This window comes from Ostrinia furnacalis, unplaced genomic scaffold (genome assembly GCF_004193835.3).
Source record: "Ostrinia furnacalis isolate ACB-3 unplaced genomic scaffold, ASM419383v2 OfSCF2600, whole genome shotgun sequence".
Lineage (NCBI taxonomy): Eukaryota > Metazoa > Arthropoda > Insecta > Lepidoptera > Crambidae > Ostrinia > Ostrinia furnacalis.
Genome location: NW_021132839.1, coordinates 319428 through 339050, shown reverse-complemented (window position 1 = coordinate 339050; position 19623 = coordinate 319428). Strand labels below are relative to the sequence as shown.

The 19623-nt window shown below is 39.9% G+C and overlaps 1 protein-coding gene across 1 annotated transcript; it reads left to right on the top strand.

Moving 5' to 3' along the window:
• The first annotated feature begins 572 nt into the window (after positions 1-572).
• Positions 573-3098, top strand: LOC114355981 (uncharacterized). The gene is made up of 3 exons (XM_028309049.1): positions 573-615; positions 1070-2361; positions 3036-3098. The coding sequence occupies exons 1-3, from the start codon at positions 573-575 to the stop codon at positions 3096-3098; spliced, it is 1398 nt and encodes a 465-aa protein (XP_028164850.1).
• Positions 3099-19623: the final 16525 nt, after the last annotated feature.

Below are 19623 nucleotides of genomic sequence, written 5' to 3'. Positions count from 1 at the left end.
ACATATTTGCTGCGGTTGTTACAGTTCAAAGTCTCAATATCCATCCAAAAACAAACCTAGCCTAAAACAATAACTGCAGAAATATAATTCACTCAGAAAATCTTCCAGCGTTTTCTCATAAAAGTTATTCCAGAGATACTTTCACACTCCAGTAAACATTATGAGAATTCTCCTATAACGTCCTCATTCGTAATGGTTCTTACACAAAGACGAATTTAATTCCAGTTTTTACATGACTAACTCCGTGTTAACGTTTCAGATGTTTTTTTAGAGAAGCTTTGGGTGATTTAACTTAAAGAACATTTTCAAAATGTTTGACATTTACCTCTGGTAGAGAGGGTTGTGCTCTTGCAGTATAGACCAAATGACAAAGGTCATGGGGGTCAATGCTACTCGCTTCCGTGGGTTTACCCTCGAGACCCCACAAGTGACCCCTGGGTGGTGCCAAATGAGTAGCCAATTGCCGGTGGTAGGCCTCGGCCGGGGCTGGTCACCACCCCCCAGACTAAACCGCGCCGCCAAACGGATTACACCGTGTTCCGGAGCGTGTTCTGGGGAAGCCGCTTGAGAGTATGGGTCTGAGCAGTTGCGTAGTTCGTGACATCGCCGTCCTGAGTTTGATGGGGTAGGCGCATCAGGTGCCTGATTCTGGAGGCTAGCGGGATCCGAAGCACAGTGCACCGCTGGCTGACCGCAGGAAGTTGGGGGCCCAAGTAGCTTGCCAGCCACTCGTGAAAGGCTGCCCCGCCACCTAGCGAAAAATCCCAGGATGCTCCACCTTGCCGGTTGGCGACCGGACGGGAGGACCAGGTGGCCATCTCTGGGGGGGTTCGGGCGTCCCCGCGGTCTCCAGGTTAGGCTCCACACGGTCTGCTATCCCTGCCTGCCTCTCCGGGCATACACGAAAATGCCTCGCTCAACTGCCATACTCTTCCTACTTATTCACTCTCAACAAAACATAAAATGAAAGCACAGAGAACAAAGAAAAAAATTAAACAGCGGTTGCACGTCCTCCCACTTAAAGTGCACCTCACCAACATACGAGGGCTGCACTCCAATCTCTCTGCAGTCCACCACCATCTAGAGACTGAAAAACCGCAACTGCTGTTCCTCACAGAAACGCAGATCAAATGTCCAGCCGACGCAGCATACTTGTTCTACCCTGGGTATACACTGGAACACAAATTCCAAGCCCGGGCGGGAGTCTGCATCTATGCCCGCGATGACATTTGCATCAAGCGTCTCAAATGCCTGGAGGTTCCTGGATTCTCTGTAATTTGGGTTTTGGTGGACACAGGCCTAGAGAAATTACTCTATGCCTGTGTTTACCGTTCGCACAGCGGTGACCATGAGACAACCCGGCTGTTCGACTACCTCAGCCAATCAGCTGATAAGGCACTAGCCCGATACCCCTCTGCACAGTTGGTGATTTTGGGAGATTTCAATGCACATCATCAAGAATGGCTCTTCCCATATCAGGTGACCGATCACGCTGGGAGAGAGGCACGTAAACTAGCTCTGACACTTGATCTCTCCCAATTGATAGACTGTGCAACCAGGGTCCCGGACGTCGACACTCACACAGCCAATTGCCTAGACCTTGTGCTGACATCAGATCCAGACAGATATTCCACCATGGTTGCTGCTCCTCTTGGAACTTCTGACCACTGCCTGGTGAAAGCTGTATCGTCATACTCCCCATCCGATCGTGGCCCTTGTGGAGTAAGAAGAGTATGGCGATACAAGTCAGCAGATTGGGACGAGATGCGCCAGTTTTTCGCATCTTTTCCTTGGAGGCCGGCTTGCTTTTCTTCTCAAGATCCAACGATTTGCGCCGATGCCATCACCGAGGTTATACGTCAGGGTATGGAATTCTTTGTTCCCTACTCAGACATTGCCTCAGGTAGCAAAGCTCGCCCTTGGTTCAATGCTGATTGCCGTCATGCTGAAGCGTGTAAGCAGTCGGCGTTTCTGGCATGGGCAGATGCTCGAACGCGCGGCTCACCAGACACTCGCAATCTGAAGAAAGCCTACAACCAGGCCTCCAAGTCTTGCAAAAGAACACTACGCAGGGCTCGCTACGACCATATTGGACGCATTGGCTCAAAACTTGCTTCTTACCCAGCCGGGTCTAAACCATTTTGGTCCCTTGCCAAGGCCATCCAATCCAACTTCTGTCGCCCCAGCCTGCCACCACTGCTGAAACCCGACGGCTCACTGGCTCACTCTGCTGAGGAAAAGGCGAATCTTTTTGCCACCCTGTTCGCTGATAACTCCCGTCTTGACGTTGCAGGCAAAATACCACCCTCATTACCCCCTGCCTCCACCACCATGCGTGAGGTCCGCATACGACACAAAGAGGTTTTAAATGTCTTACGTTTTCTTGACGTAAATAAAGCTAGTGGACCTGACGGAATTCCAGCGATAGTCCTGCGTAGTTGTGCGCCGAAGTTGTCTCCTATTCTTACACGCCTGTATCGACTCTCACTTAAGACTGGACTAGTCCCAAAATCATGGAAGCTTGCCAACGTACAGCCCGTACCTAAAAAGGGCAGTCGTGCTGATCCAACAAATTACAGACCCATCTCTGTTACGTCTATACTCTGCAAGATAATGGAACGTGTCCTCAATGGCCGACTCCTGTCATACCTTGAAGAAAATGACCTACTCAGCGACCGTCAGTATGGGTTTCGGTATGGTCGTTCTACAGGTGATCTTCTCGTGTATGCCACACATCTATGGAGCGAGGCCATTGAGAAACATGGAGAAGCCNAAAAGGTGATGAATAAATTTAAAAAATACTTTAATTTATTGTATTGACCACGCCACTGCAATAAACTTTAGGCGTCTGATTTACCTAAACCATAGGTAGCTAACCGGGTACGTGTATGTATACCTACACATACCTGAGCTGGCTGGGGCAGAAAAGTTCTCGAGTGGCGACCACGAGTCGGAAGACGTAGTGTTGGCAGACATCCCACTAGGTGGACCGACGATCTGGTGATGTGATTTTTCAATATGTGTGTCCCTCTTAGGAATTGAACCCAGAATGTCCAAATAAAGAGAGCCGAACTCTCCACTACTCCATGGAGACGTAATCGTATGTTGAACTCTACTACCCTATGTATTTATTAACATATAGGTTATTTCGAAATACGTTATGTAAATGCGTTACGAATATGTCGATAAGGCAGCCCATAAATTGTCGTGTCCACCGCGTCAAATCCCTGGGGACTGTTAATGCCTGAGCAGACACGGCGTGGCGAGGGATGGCGGCTGAAACGGGTTTCAGAGGATCGCTCTTTGAAAGATTGTCTTTGGACCTACCTTTAGGATGTACGGGCGACACTATATCAAGCTAAAAGTGTACATCTTATGTCCATGGTGAGAGTTGCTAATCTTCTATATCTATAAAAGCTTAAGGTCACAAAGGATCGACTGACTCACTCATCACGAAATCTCGGGAACTACAAGTGCTAGCAGTCTCAAATTTTGCATGGTACTTTTACTTTTAGAACGTAGGTGCTCACTAAGACGGGATTTTACGAAATTCCACTCCTAAGGGGTTAAAACGGGATCCACGCATACGAAGTCGCGGGCGGCCGCTAGTTTGTAAGTAAATGTGTACTCTGACGTGTTGTTTACTGTGCTTATCACAGGTTTACTTCAGATTTTAATTCGTACCTTACAGATGGTAGTTGAAAAATACTTAACATCGATGATTTACACCATGATCCTAGGCTGACACCCAAAACTCCGTTACAAGAGTGATGAGTGAGAAGATCTGTATCCATGAAAAAAAAAATCAATAGGTACTCAACCGCCAACGTATTTTCTGCATCGTCAAACTCACAGGTCACACTCGATTCTCGAACTCAAAGGCACATGATGTATGCGGAGGCGATCGGCCGAGATTAGTTTAGCCGCCTCTCTGTCCCTCTTGATTCGATAAACGCGTTATGTTTTTGATAAACACAATCCTACGGGAATGTTAAGGAGGAGGGACGATCTCCGAGGATTTGGATATGGAAATCTAAAGGGCTTTTTGAGATATTTCGTGATATTGTTTTATATTGAATCGTACTAGATTTCATGTGGATTTCGGTATGTAAAGCCTTTTTATGCCCTTTTTCAATCCATTATGACAAAATGCTTAAATGTCCTCTTCCACAATACAATCTTAGGTAGGTACATTAATTTATTAATGACTAGCATTCCGCCCGCGGCTTCGCCCGCGTGGAATTTAGTCTGTCACAGAAAAACTTTATCGCGCGCGTCCCTGTATCAAAAACCAGAATAAAAAGTATCCTTTGTCCATTCCCGGGACTCATAGTATCTCTATGCCAAATTTCATCAAAATCGGTTTAGTGGTTTAGACGTGAAAGCAAGACGGACATTCGCATTTATAATATTAGTATTGATATGCAAACATTAATCATTAAGGAGTGACTAGGTACAGACAGTCAACGGCAGACTATACAGGGTGTTAGGTAAATGGGTATATAAGCCGACACTAGCCCATGTTAACATGGTCATATAAATGGTATGGTGAAGTCAGAAAATTGATATCTTAATTTTAATTATTTTAATTTTCATACAAATCGGATTTTATAAAATATATTTTGTATGAAAATTAAAAAAAATAAAATCATAATATTAAATTTCTGACTTCACCATACCATTTATATGCCCATGTTAACATGGGCTAGTGTCGGCTCATAATATACCCATTTACCTAACACCCTGTATACAACTTTTTCTTGCGAAATTGCACAAGTATACTATATTGCCATAGTACATTATTATTATATGCCACAGTGTTTAACTTGATGTACGTCCGTCGTCTTTACGTATCATGGGCGTCAAAATACAGAAAACAAAACATGTCTAACAAAAGAAAGGAAAAAGCTTTCTCAAAGATAACATTATGTACCTAGTCTATGTTCAATAAAATTAATTTCAAGTTCCATTACAGTTTCCGAGAGTTGTTATTCGAATGTTATCATGTAAAATCGAATGATTTATCGAATCGCACTCGGTAATCGCGAGCATTAATTCTTTTCTATCCTAGCCTTAGTTAATGACGCGTGAAACTTTTGAACTTTAGCGGAGCGTTAAAATTTACTCAAAGTATGAACTTAGAGCGGATTTGAAAATCATTTCATACAACCAATTCACGTAGTAGTACGAGGGCCTAACGGTATTAACGCTATTAGTGCTTTGTGTATTACCAAATTACTAATATGTATTATTTTTAAAGAAAAAAAAACGTAGTTAAAAGTAAAGTGTAGAGATAGCTAGGTCTCACCCAGGGGAAAAACAACGAAGTTTTATTCCGGTTTTTGGAAAAGGGACGCGTACTCAACTCACGTAATATAGACATTCTGTGAAATATCGAAATTCACGCGGAAAAAGTAGAGGGCAAAAGCTTTGACGTATTTTCGGAGAATACTGCTTTTTTTCGAGTTCATTATTGACTTGTTCGAAATAAGAAAAAATAAAAAAAAATGAAGGTAAAATCTCTGATCCACAGTCAATTTTAGTGTTAAAGTTAAGTTAGGTAAGGCTCGTTTTTGTTTACTCCAGCAATGTGAGATGTTTAGGGCGAGTCATAATAACGTTTGTCACTATTGCTAGGTACTACATGGAACATGGAAAATATTGGGGGAGGCCTATGTTCAGCAGTGGACGTCCTGTGGTTGAAATGATGATGATGATGATTGCTACTACAGCCCAAATGTTGATGATAAAAAAATATAATAATGTTTACATAATCGCTTATCGATCGCAACTTAAGCTGCAACCCTTAACTTGACATACTTTAGTCTTTAACGAAGTTTAGGCGGAACCCCGTTCATAGGCGAGCTTATCACGGGCTTAGGTATCAGCCATCTCTCTCATTTTAGATACTAATTAGATATCGGCCATCTCTCTCTTTTCAAATACTGCTAATGGACTGCGGATTGGGTTTAAAATACTTTTTGCCTTTGCGTCTCGGAAATAAATCTTTGTCGATCATAAAGATTTCATGATAAATGACCATAGAAATATAACAGAGAATATAGAGTAAGGGGAGTTCACAGTAGAGAAAGAGAGAGGGAGAATAGATTTAACACAAGTTGTTTATTTTCTGCAAATAGGCTTGTACGTCATTTACTTTCGTTCATTCGTTCATTTCAGCTTCATCGTCTATAGGTCAAATAAAAGGTCTTCTTCTTCTTCCTCGGTCCCTCACTGATGAGGATCGCGACCACAGATAGTGTTCCTCTACAGACTGCGGTCATAAGCTGTGTGGACCGCACGATGCAAACTCCCGCCCACCGTCTTCCTCACCGCGTCCGACCATCTCGTCGGTGCCCTGCCCCGAGCGCGTCTTCCGTCCATTTGTCCCAAGATAACTTATTTCTCCAGACAATAAAAGGTCAGGTTGCATTAAAAACGCGTCTGTAAATCTCAAAAATTGNTTCTATTCTATTTAACTTAAAGGATATTTTCAAAATGTTTGACATTTACCTCTGGTAGAGAGGGTTATGCTCTTGCAATATAGACCAAATGACAAAGGTGATGAAGAAATTTAAAAATTACTTTAATTTATTGTATTGACCAAGCCACTGCAATAAACTTTAGGCGTCTGATTTACTCTAAACCATAGGTAGCTAACCAGGTATGTGTAGGTATACTGTGTGTGGGCTGACTGGGGCAGAAAAGTTCTCGAGTGGCGACCACGAGTCGGAAGACGTAGTGTGGGCAGGCATCCCACTAGTAGGACCGACGATCTGGTGATGTGATTTTTCAATATGTGTGTCCCTCTTAGGAATTGAACCCAGAACGTCCAGATAAAGAGAGCCGAACTCTCCACTACTCCATGGAGACGTAATCGTATGTTGAACTCTACTACCCTATGTATTTATTAACATATAAGTTATTTCGGAATACGTTATGTATAATAAATGCGTTACGAGTATGTCGATAAGGCAGCCCATAAATTGTCGTGTCCACCGCGTCGAATCCCCGGGGACTGTTAATGCCTGAGCAGACACGGCGTGGCGAGGGATGGCGGCTGAAACGGGTTTCGGAGGATCGCCCTTTGAAAGATTTTCTTTTAGACTTAGGTAGGTAGTTAATAGCTCATACGATAGGTCCCCTTAATTGATGTTTAATGTCCGTGGTGCATATCTTTTCTTAGAGGTTACTAAGCCTTTGTTTGTTACCTGTAATCTACTTTGCAATGGAGGGAAGTCGAACTTTAACCTCGAACTCCTCTTATGTTCTTCTGATTGATTTCGTAGCGGGTCCAATGACACTTTAACTTTCCCCCGGGACAAATTTGACCTTCACTTGGTTGGGTTTTTATTGGCGTTCAAGCTGTAGATCCTGGCTACACAGGAGTTGCAGCGGTGGGAACGAGAGGTGGGAATAGTCCAGTTTTAGACTTAGGTACTAGGATGACAGCATATGAAGCTAAATACTCGGTTATGTGGTTATGATAAGGGCTATTTTGTAAATAAATGTGAAGTCTGATATTCCTTTCACTGTGCTTATCACAGGTTTACTTCAGATTTTAATTCGTACCTCACACAGACGGTAGTTGTCATACCACGGGCAGAAAAATACTTAACATCAATGATTTACCTACACTATGATCTCGGGTTGACACCCAAAACTTCGTTACAAGAGTGGGTGGATACATGAGAAATCTGTAAATGAAATGAAATGAATGTAGGAATGTAAAAGAAAACAAACTTTGAGTTTTATTTTTTAATTTTGTTGAAACGTTCAGATAGTGAAACGGTAAAATAAACCGAATGAAAGGTGCGAGGCTCGCTCTCTCTCGTCTCAACTGCCATGGCGTGCGAATGTGCTGCGCTTAATAATTGGAGAATAAACGGTGTTTTTCACGAAACTTTAAGTTGAAGTTTCTCTCGAGAACCCCAGCCCTACATGTATATGCATCTATGAAAAAAATTCAATACAACCGCCGACGTATTTTTTGCATCGTCAAACTCACAGGTCACACTTGATTCTCGAACTCAAAGGCCCCATGATGTATGCGGAGGCGATCGGCCGAGATTAGTTTAGCCGCCTCTCTGTCCCTCTTGATTCGATAAACGCGTTATGTTTTTGATAAACACAATCCTACGGGAATGTTAAGGAGGAGGGACGATCTCCGAGGATTTGGATATGGAAATCTAAAGGGCTTTTTGAGATATTTCGTGATATTGTTTTATATTGAATCGTACTTACTAGATTTCATGTGGTTTTCGGTATGTAAAGCCTTTTTATGCCCTTTTTCAATCCATTATGACAAAATGCTTAAATGTCCTCTTCCACGATACAATGTTAGGTACTTACATTAATTATTAATGATATGCAAATATTAATCAATAAGGAGTTACTAGGTAGGTACAGACAGTTGACGGCAGACTATAAAACTTTTTCTTGCAATATCGCACAAGTACCTATAGTATAGACGACGGAACGTCAAGGTAGCCACTGTGGGTCCTTGTGCGGTTATAATAGGGGCGAGTTTGCAACAAAAATGGGTAGCCTGATGTGCTGTCGTATGTACATTATTATTATATGCAACAGTGTTTACCTTGATGTACGTCTGTCGTCTTTACGTATCATGGGCGCCAAAATACAGAAAACTAAACAAACATGTCCGACAAAAGAAAGGAAAAAGCGTTCTGAAAGATAACATTATGTAGTCCATGATCAATAAAATTAATTCATTTTAAGTTCCATTACAATTGTTATTCGAATGTTATCATGTAAAATCGAATGATTTATCGAATCGCACTCGGTAATCGCGAGCATTAATTCTTTCTATCCTAGCCTTAGTTAATGACGCGTGAAACTTTTCAACTTTAACGGAGCGTTAAAATTTACTCAAAGTATGAACTTAGAGCGGATTTCAAAATCATTTCATACAACCAATTTACGTAGTAGTACGAGGGCCTAACGGTATTAACGCTATTAGTGATTTGTGTACTACCAAATTATTAATATTATTTTTAAAGAAAAAAAAAACGTAGTTAAAAGTAAAGTGTAGAGATAGCTAGGTCTCACCCCCAGGGGAAAAACATCGAAGTTTTATTCTGGTTTTTGGAAAAGGGACGCGTACTCACGTAATAATAGACTTTCTGTGAAATATCGTAATTCACGCGGAAAAAGTCGAAGGCAAAAGCTTTGACGTATTTTCGGAGAATACTGCTTTTTTCGAGTTGATTATTAACTTGTTCGAATCAAGAAAAAATCTAAAAAAAAGAGAAGGTAAAATCTCTGATCCACAATCAATTTTAGAGTAGGCGCACACCGTTGATTTTTCGTCGGCCGATAGTTTAGTCGGGCAGTTGATCAGTATGGGCAATATGGGCATGTATGGGAGTGCGCACACTACGCCGATTCGATTTGGCCGATTCTTCATACTAATTAAAATCAGGCACAACTATCGGCCAACTAAAAATCAACGGTGTGCGCCTACTCTTAGTGTTAAAGGCTAGTTTTTGTTTACTCCAGCAATGTGAGATGTTTAGGGCGAGTCATAATAAAGTTTGTCACTATTGCTACTACATGGAACATGAAAAATATTGAGGGAGGCCTCTGTTCAGCAGTGGACGTCCTATGGCTGGAATGATGATGATGATGATGATGATGATTGCTACTACAGCCCAAATGTTGATGATAAAAAAATATAATAATGTTTACATAATCGCTTATCGATCGCAACTTAAGCTGCAACCCTTAACTTGACATACTTTAGTCTTTAACGAAGTTTAGGCGGAACCCCGTTCATAGGCGAGCTGAACACAGGTTTAGGTATCAGCCATCTCTCTCTTTTTAGATACTAATTAGATATCGGCCATCTCTCTCTTTTCAAATACTGCTAATGGACTGCGGATTGGGTTTAAAATACTTTTTGCCTTTGCGTCTCGGAAATAAATCTTTGTCGATCATAGAGATTTCATGATAAATGACCATAGAAAAGTTACAGAGAATATAGAGTAAGGGGCTTGTACGTAATTTACTTTCGTTCATTCGTTCATTTCAGCTTCATCGTCTACAGGTCAAATAAAAGGTCTTCTTCTTCTCTTCTTCCTCGGTCCCTCACTGATGAGGATCGCGACCACAGATAGAGTTCCTCCACAGAGTGCGGTCATAAGCTGTGTGGACCGCACGATGCAAACTCCCGCCCACCGTCTTCCTCACCGCGTCCGACCATCTCGTCGGTGCCCTGCCCCGAGCGCGTCTTCCTTCCATTTGTCCCAAGATAACTTGTTTCTCTAGACAATAAAAGGTCAGGTTACATTAAAAACGCGTCTGTAAATCTCAAAAATTGGGGTTTCCAAGAAAATACCTAACAAAAAGTACCTATAGCAAAATACAGCTACTTTAAATAAGATACATCTGTTTCCGCAATTTATTACACCGATCTTGTCGCGACAAGGAAAAATTTCCGTGCTTTTAAGCGATTTTGTGAAAAATATTATTGGCAGGTAGTTGCTAATTGCTCATAAGATAGGCCCCTTTATTTTAATTTATTGTCCGTGGTGCATAATCTTTTCTTAAAGGTTTTAAACCTTTGTTTATCACCTGTCATCCGCTTTGCAATGGAGGGAAGTCGAACCTTAATTTCGAACTCCTCCTATGTTCTTCTGATTAATTTCGTTGCGGGTCCAATGATAGTTGAACTTTCCCGCGGGACAAACTTGACCTTCATTGGTTGGGTTTTTGTGGCGGTCAAGCTGTAGATCCTGGCTACACAGGAGTTGCAGTGGTGGGAACGAGAGGTGGGAATAATAGTCCCGTACTTTAAATAAGGCTTAATCACACAACGTGTTCGGAAGATGTATTAACTCTGGTAATGGTGCAGCGGGGAGCGTTTACCGAGTTGATAACTAATATTTAATGTAAACTCATTAAAACTCGCTTGGTTCAATCGACTACTAGCGGTTTAACTGGATGGCTGTCACACTGACGTTTGGTTTTTGAAACAATAGAGTAAAAATTTTGTAAGAATACTTTACACACTTTATGAGTTGTCATCTATACTCACATTATAAATGCGAAAGTAACTCTGTCTGTCTGTCTGTCACTCTCTCTTTCACGCCTAAACCACTGAACCGATTTTGATGAAATTGGGCATAGAGATAGTTTGAGTACCGGGAAAGGACATAGGATAGTTTTTATCCCGGTTTTTGAATCAGGGACGCGCGCGATAAAGTTTTTCTGTGACAGACAAAATTCCACGCGGGCAAAGCCGCGGGCGGAAAGCTAGTATTATATATTTTGCATATACTATCGGTTACATTTCCAGCTACCCATGTCGTCTCGTTCTATCGCTAAGAATCACCATTTGATGAGAGCGAGAGAAAACGGAAACGGACTGTATAATTTGGTATTATCATTGTTTAATTTATCTCGGGGCTCATCTACGCAGATGCACAGAATTACCAGACCTGCATGCGTCATAGGCTGGTCACAGGTAAATTATACTAGAACGGCGTGAGATGAGAGAATGGCCAATAAGTAGCTTATTTTTCACTAATCGCCTCATCTTTGGCTCAGTGAATACATTTTAATATACGAGTAATCTTTTAATACTCTCTTTTAAATAAATAAGATTTTTATTTTCTGCAGTTTTCGTACTCGATGGAAACTAATAATTATAGCTTATCCGTGTACCGGTGTAAGTGGCAGCCTCTCACTATGGTCGGGATTATTGGAATTACTGAATATTTAACAGCAATTATTCCAAGATCCAACGATACAAATATTTCCAAGGAATTCAGGTTTATTAAATAATTGGAACAGTTTGAGTTTATTTTGATTGAGTAAATTATAAATTTACATTGCGCTGAGTTTAGTCTTTAGGAAATAACAATTTATTTTTAGTATCTTAAAATAGTGTCAGCGACAGACAAACAACAGTGGTACAAAACTGTTGTTCAAATAATATTAAAACTCATAATATTTTTTCCTAATTATTTTTTTGCAGAGTTTGTATTTACAGTCTTCAATCGTCAAACAGCTTCGTACCATCCACAATTTGACTACCAGAGCTAATTCGTTAATTAACTATAAGCACACCATTAATGAAAATATTGTGTACGTACAGTGTTTATTTGAAGTTCCACAATCCCTTTCACTCTTCTAGCACAGAACTATAACAATATTAGAACGTAGTTACCGTCACAATAGAATCAAGCATTCCTTTGATACTGAGTTTGCTTTACAGTACCACATCACTGTACAGTGTTATAGTATAGGTAATAGAACAGTAGATTCTCTTCACAGTGGTGCTACATTGAGTTTCCCATCAAAACTCTATATTCAATCATTACTGTCATGATTTCAGTCATGCGATAGTCATATCAAATTTAAGCCCTCCCATAAGAGCGTCACAAAGTTCAATCTCCCGCTTTTTTATCCAGCTACTGCATAGTTTAATAATAGTTTATTAAAATAAAATAAACTTTCTTGATAAATTAATTGATACAGTGGCTCATGATTTAGAAATCAAGTTTGCGTTTGTGCGTGTGTGTAATAAAGTAAAATTCGTGTCGAGATTTCATATTATTGTCTGAAAAAGTTTTCACCAAGCAAAACGGTCTGCCAGATGAGATGTATGAGAGTTTATAGAATAGTAAAATTCGTAAATACCTTTTCTGAGTTTCTTCCGCCACTTCTACTCAGCACCAGCATAAATGATGTACCGATGTGGTGGTAGGGCAAGCTACAAGTATATTTGGGACGTGTATAAGCGCCCTGGAAAAGGCCTAAGTACTTACTGAATAAAATATTTGACTTTGACTTTTGACTCTGTGATAAAATTAAGCGATATGATGATGCCTTACTAGTAACTTTGACTGTGGCAGTACAAAGCGAGCACACAGCTTGACAAACATTTGGCCAGTCTAAGGAGCTTCCATGCTCTAAGCGCGAGCGCGGTTTGAGCGGCACGAATCAGTTTCTTGCTGGAATTGATGTTAGATTTAATTGAAACATAATTAATATGTACATACTTACGTATTTATCTACGTATCTACTCTGAATATTATGTAGGTTACTTACGCGTTGGTACGTATTATGACGATAGACGGACATTATACCGACAGAGATTTTTATTGGCTTGACAAAATCTGTATATAAATTACATCCTACCATAGATATTATTTTTTTACATGAAAAATCATTAAACTTATTATACGAAATCCCTGTGATGATGTTATTTTCTTATATTTCGGCATTGAAATGAATTATAGCGATTTCACATGTTTTCAGTAACTCCCGCCATGACTTTAAAGCCCAAAATGCAGAACTATCAAAACATATTTTTGTAAAAATACGAGAACACACTCACAATAAATATTTTCATTTAGCATGAAACTGAACGCACTGGTCAAACAATGTCCAACGTCTATGTCGCTTCCTCGTCTTAAGCGGGCGGACGGTTTGCTCGGCACGACTCGCCTCGGTTAGCTTAGAGCTTTATAATAGCAAACTGGCCGCATAATATGGTTTAGAATAGCTAGAATAATATTGTCTAGAAAAATATAAGGGATATAATATAAAAACTTCTGAGCGCAGGCCGATTTCTTGTTCCGAAGACGTGGTAGAGCAAGCTGTATTTGGGACGTGTATATGTGCCTTGAAAAAGGCATACATTACTATTAAAGAATTGAATTAACTCTGTATGCAGATGGCTGTATCTTGTGACCTTTCAGTAACGTTGATTGTATGCTGTTATATTGAGTACTTAAAGCTCATAGCATACTCATCAACTCGGAAAGGGTATCGCCTTTCGCGAACTGTCATCGCCTTTAGCGCTGTCAATCGCGAGGCGAGGCGTTTACGATACGGTGCTGGTAAGGTTGCGTTGCAGTATGGAGTTTCATACAAAGAATACTGACCGCCTCGAGTTGATACGGTTACGACGATCCCTTTCCGGGTTGATAAATGTGCGACGTCCTTAAGGTTCGGCCAAACCAACGCGATCACAGGCGATCAGCCGGCGTGCAGCGATGGCGATCAATGCAGTCTTAAGTCTGGTCGCCATCGCTGCACGCCGGCTGATCGCGTGTGATCGCGTTGATTTGGCCGAACCTTTAGAGTGACAATAGCCCAACGGTGTCAGGTCAGTGTCAGACTGCTGATTTGAGGGTCGGTAGTTCAAACCCCGTTACTGTTGAACTTACTCCTAACACAAGCATAATACAGCTTTGCTGAAGTGGTTAACGGGACTTATAAGGATTTAACCACACTGGATGTGGTAAAGATTAAAGTGAATGTTGCCCGCATAGTGTATGATTACCTTGACCTGACCGCAAACCGCATCCAGAGTGACAAATCCTTTAGGCTGGGTTGCACCATCTTACTTTGACTTCAACAAACGTCAAAAATCTGTCAAACTCCATACAAAAATACCGGTTATCATGATAGTTACGGTCAAAGTTAGGTGGTGCAACTCAGCCTTAGTTACTAATATTCTTTGTTAAAAAAAAATAGTTGGTCTAGTATTCGACTTAAGATTTATTTTATTTTATTTTTCTTTATTCAGAAAACCACAGCTCTTTATAATAATAATACAAACAGGTATTTTTGTTCTTACAGCCAATTTTACAAATGTATTTTATTCTTTCTACTAAAACTTGTCTGGTTTTTAAAATTGAAAAAGGCATACGTCAATAATTTTGTTATTATCGAGAATCAAAACGGCAAAGTAATAACATCCACGGCGCCTTTCAATTGCACTGTTTGTCTGTGAACAGTTTATTGCAGGCCAAGTTCTTGGTAAACTTTAAGTTTACTAAAAGTAAGTAAGATCTAACTGAGATCTACTTGCATTTTCTTACTAGGTAGTAAGTATTAATAAATAAATAATAAATATCTTTGGACAATCTCACACAGCGCCATCTAGCCCCAAAGTAAGCAATTAATATGCTTGTGTTATGGGTGCTAGCTTAACGGATATACTACTTATATACTTTTTTTTAAATACATACACATATTATACATAGTAACACCCAGACCCGTCACAGAAATTAAAATTCATCATTTCAATTTCTGCCCGGCCGGGAATCGAACCCGGGACCTCTCGGCATAGTAGTCCGTTCTGAACCACTACACCAAACGGCCGACAAGTATTAATTAAAGACTATTGGATAAGTATTTCTGAACTGAGATATTGTCCGCTGAGTTATAGATACTTATCATTAATTGATTTAACCCTTAACCAGGCCTAAAAGTCATTGGTTTTAAACCGTATCTTCACAGCATAAAGTTCAAATTGATGTAGGTTCTGTGGATACTAGACCTGGATAAGAGTTAAGTAGTCCCGGTGTGAACGTTCATATTGGAGAAGCATATAAAAAAAAAAACAGTAAGCTACTTGATATTTAAAATAAAAACAATATGGCTCAAAGAGTTAAATATAGGGTTGAATAGCCAACTTGGCGTAGTCACTACCAAGTCCCAATATCTGTGCAAAATGGCGAGCTCAGTTTGAATTTAGAATTCAAATAGCGCCATTTCTTTGTGCTGAATGCTGATTGGCCAGCGCAAACGGACGCGACAGCATTCCATTTTGAAACTATTTTTATTTGTTGAATTTGATCTGTGACGTTTCTAAACGTTGATTAAATCTTTGGAGTCAGACAAGCTTTGGCATTCCGATCGCTGCAATCCGAGCTGGTAATCAATATCTTTGAGCAGCTTGTTTGTTTTTTACTAAACGAGGTTTATTTGATTTTTATTGTCTATTGTAAAGCCGCTAAAGTAAATAAAATTTAACTTATGAATTATTTACACAATAACGTCTTAAAACGGACTTAATAACATGCTATATCTGGCTTTAGGTAAATACAAGTTGATGTACTTAGATTTCAATGTGAAGTCATTAGAGAGTTTGTTTTGTTTTTTATACAGAGGGTTATGATATTCCAGAATAGAAGAACAGCTTGAAGATTAAAACGATTACTCTTCGCGCTTAACCAACTGAGTTACTTATGTCTCCGCTAAACCTGACTCATAAAAGCAGATATCAAGTTTGTCCCAGCCGCACGAAAGTGAAAATACGTCACCGTCATTTATGTTTTTGCCAGCGCCATCTCTCGGCTGCGGTTGCTAAACCATCCGGCATTTGGGGCACAATTAACCGAGGCTCAAGTTTGAGCAGATTCGCAGCTAGGTAAAGCTTTCTAATTTAAGTTGGTGTTCTTTGCGAGCGGGTTCTGTTGGCGGGGTTCAACTTGGCCTTAGACACTGTCGAAGGCATGGAAGGCAGCGGGAGCGGTAGCGTTTTTTATATGTGTCAGATATCGAAAAATTTGTGGAGTCGGCTGACGTAGAGACATGGCTTTCAAACTTATGCATACTTAGTTAAAATAGGGATCACCGTTTTCGAATTGCTTGAAACAGATAGGGGTATTTTTTTGAAACTAGGTACCTATTTTGGTTGAGTATTAGGTATGTCTCCATTAACTTTTTTTTATGTTCTTTTTCGTTGTGGAAGTTAAAGTAAGATGGTGAAACCCAGCCTAAGTCTATGTAATTGTCAAAAGCAGTCGTAGTGGAAGTATTTTCAAGTATTTTTTTCTTTTTTATACAGAAATACTTACCCTGGCCCGTATTCACAAACATTACTATGAGGTCTTACAGTGCGCGTGGACGCACAGGATGACACACGAATCAATCACAAAGCTCTGTTCAAAGCTGTGCGTGCGATTTTCTGCTTCAGTTAAGCAAGCTTCGTTTGTGAATGTGGGCGTTTGACAACAACAACGAATGTTGATAACATTAGTTGTCAGACGCGTACTTCTGTGACCTGGACCACTGTCAGACAGTCCGCTCCGCTTGCCAACTTAAAACTCACTTATTTTAACTTAACATTGACTTTCGGTACATTCGAAATCCTTGACTTTGACTAAGTTCTTTCTGTAATGAAGAAGCCAAGTTTTAAGAGCTTGTAAAGGTAATGGCATGGAAGATGGAGGTAAATAAGTGAAATTTAAGTGGAAGTAAGATGTCGTAAACGGCGACTATGGGACAAATATAGGCACGAATATTGGGCCTCCTACTCGTCTGGCCAGCGTGGGAAGTGAAGGTCACGAAGTATACTTGAGAACACAGATCACAGAAACTAAAGGGAGATATTGTGACAAGGGGGCGGGACCGATGTCGCAGCAATATGCCCAAAAACAGAACACATTGCTCATGATAACAATGATGACAGCAGCGACGTCATAATGTAAACAGTTTACATTGCTTGCGTAGTAGTAGTACTAAAGATTATTCGAACGTTGAGTACTAATGAGCACATATTTTGATTACTTTGTGAAGTGTGAATTTCTAATGCGACACTGTATTTCGAACTCAGCACATTACATGGCATCTTTCTATATCTCTATGCTTGAGAAGGTCGTGCTCCTGCAGTGGAGACTAAATGACCTGATGATAAGTACTTATAAAGTTAAAGCTGTGTATATACACTCGGCATCAAATAAATCGCACCTCCCGCGACAAGCACTTATCAAACGTATGCATCCCCACTTCCCACCAACATTGGTACCATTTGAAAGCCTAGTTCTAAACTTCATTTCATTAAAGGAAAGGTTTTTACCCCAAAAATGTGTCTTTACAAGGATCCAGAGTCACTTCTTCAAAAAATAGGTAGTTACGCTATAACCATTTTTATGACTATAAAACTGTTAAGTTGGGATTAATCGCTATCCATTTGTTAAAGAGGACACGTGAGATCTTTATTTGGTTTTATAACCATAAAAATTGGTCTAATTGATCCCAGAGGTGAGCCCAAAGTGAGGTCTATTTTCAAGTCACATTTATGGTATATGTTAATCATTTATTTAGAAATGAAATGTATTTTTCTTTAAGGATATTTATTGGGCTTTCAAATAACACCAACATTTTTGGGGTACCATGATTGTGTCGGAAGAAAATCTTTAAAGTTCGCGTCGCGGAAGGTGCGGTTTATTTGATGTTGAGTGTAGTTACATCGTTACGTTTTATGATAATGTTTCATGACTGTCCTACCGGGAATAAAACAATTGTTACTTGAACTTGGTTTGACACGCTTCTGCGTGTCTAGATGAGCACGAGTAATATTACCAATTTACTAGCCTCATCTAGAGTCATTATTATAGGTAAGTCTATTTTTCCTTTAATTTGCACAACATACTCACAAAACGGTCCAATCAAAGATCTAGGCAAAGATTTTTTTTATATTTTTTTTATGCTAGACAAGGCAGATAATTATTTGACTGCAATCGCACCTGCCCCCCTAGACAAAACGCACGTTTTGATCGAATCGAAAATCGAATCCGTCAAAACTCCATACAAAATAGAGGCTTTTCGACCACTTTTCGACTGGTTTGCGATTATAATTTGCACTTTGTCTAGACCCACTGGTGTTAAGTGAGATGCAGTCTAGGATGGTACATATCTGCCCTGTAAGTGCCTATTCACTCTCGCCTTGAAAACGCCGGATTATAGTGTTCAGGAAACACAGCAGCAGCAGATACATACTATCTATTGATTGAGCTCAATTATTACTATTTATTAAAGAACAGCTGTTCTCAATTTGTTTTTCATATTCCCAACGTCAATGCCTCATACTTCCGCGTTTTTACTGCCACACGTAACGATAGCCTGTAAAATATACGTTGCTATAAACTACGCCGTAAACATGAATTTCATAAAGCAACCGAATTCAATTTCGGCAAGGATAAATATTGAAATCGGAACAAAATCGTCTCGTAAAAATACCCCCATGACGATTTTTTATCGACTTTTGAAGCAGTAAAAATCGAATCCGTTGTGGTGGATGTTGTGATTAAACGGATTGTTTTGTTTTAGTAAAATATTCAAATAGGATGGGATTCATTAAATATGGAAATATCAGTGCGGGGTTACAATTATCATTCGATGAATTAATTTATAAAACTGAAGTACAAAAATGGCACAATTTAGGCAGCAATTTCTTCTAGACACCACGGAGAAATTTGACGTCCAATTGCCTTCGTTGTATTTAACTAATTTGTAAGAATCCATGTCTAATTTTAAGGTTCAAAGGCAATAAATGCAGTTTTTATTTATTTGTTGGATGGTTATTATTGTGCACATTCACTCATTGTCATTGTCATTTTTGTCGGCCGTTTGGTGTAGTGGTTCAGAACGGACTACTATGCCGAGAGGTCCCGGGTTCGATTCCCGGCCGGGTAGAAATTGAAATGATGAATTTTAATTTCTGTGACGGGTCTGGGTGTTACTATTTATAATATGTATGTATTTAAAAAAAAGTATATAAGTAGTATATCCGTTAAGCTAGCACCCATAACACAAGCATATTAATTGCTTACTTTGGGGCTAGATGGCGCTGTGTGAGATTGTCCAAAGATATTTATTTATTTATTTATTGTTCTGCCTAAAACATACATAATATAACAAAGGTACACAGTGGAAGAGGAACACAAATGATCCTTCTCTACTATCACTTATACCTTTTTGTGTTCACCAAAGAGGTTCCTTCCCTCCCTATCACTGATTCGCAAAATATTTATTTGGGATCTTGCATTTTATTTGCCATTTCCATCTCATTAATTTTTT

Excerpts from the sequence above, each read along its gene's own strand:
- LOC114355981 (XM_028309049.1), top strand. The coding sequence starts at position 573 with ATGGGTCTGAGCAGTTGCGTAGTTCGTGACATCGCCGTCCTGA. Across the intron at positions 616-1,069 it reads TCGTGACATCGCCGTCCTGA|TCCACCACCATCTAGAGACT; the intron begins GTTTGATGGGGT and ends ATCTCTCTGCAG. Across the intron at positions 2,362-3,035 it reads TCCGCATACGACACAAAGAG|GAATTGAACCCAGAATGTCC; the intron begins GTTTTAAATGTC and ends TGTCCCTCTTAG.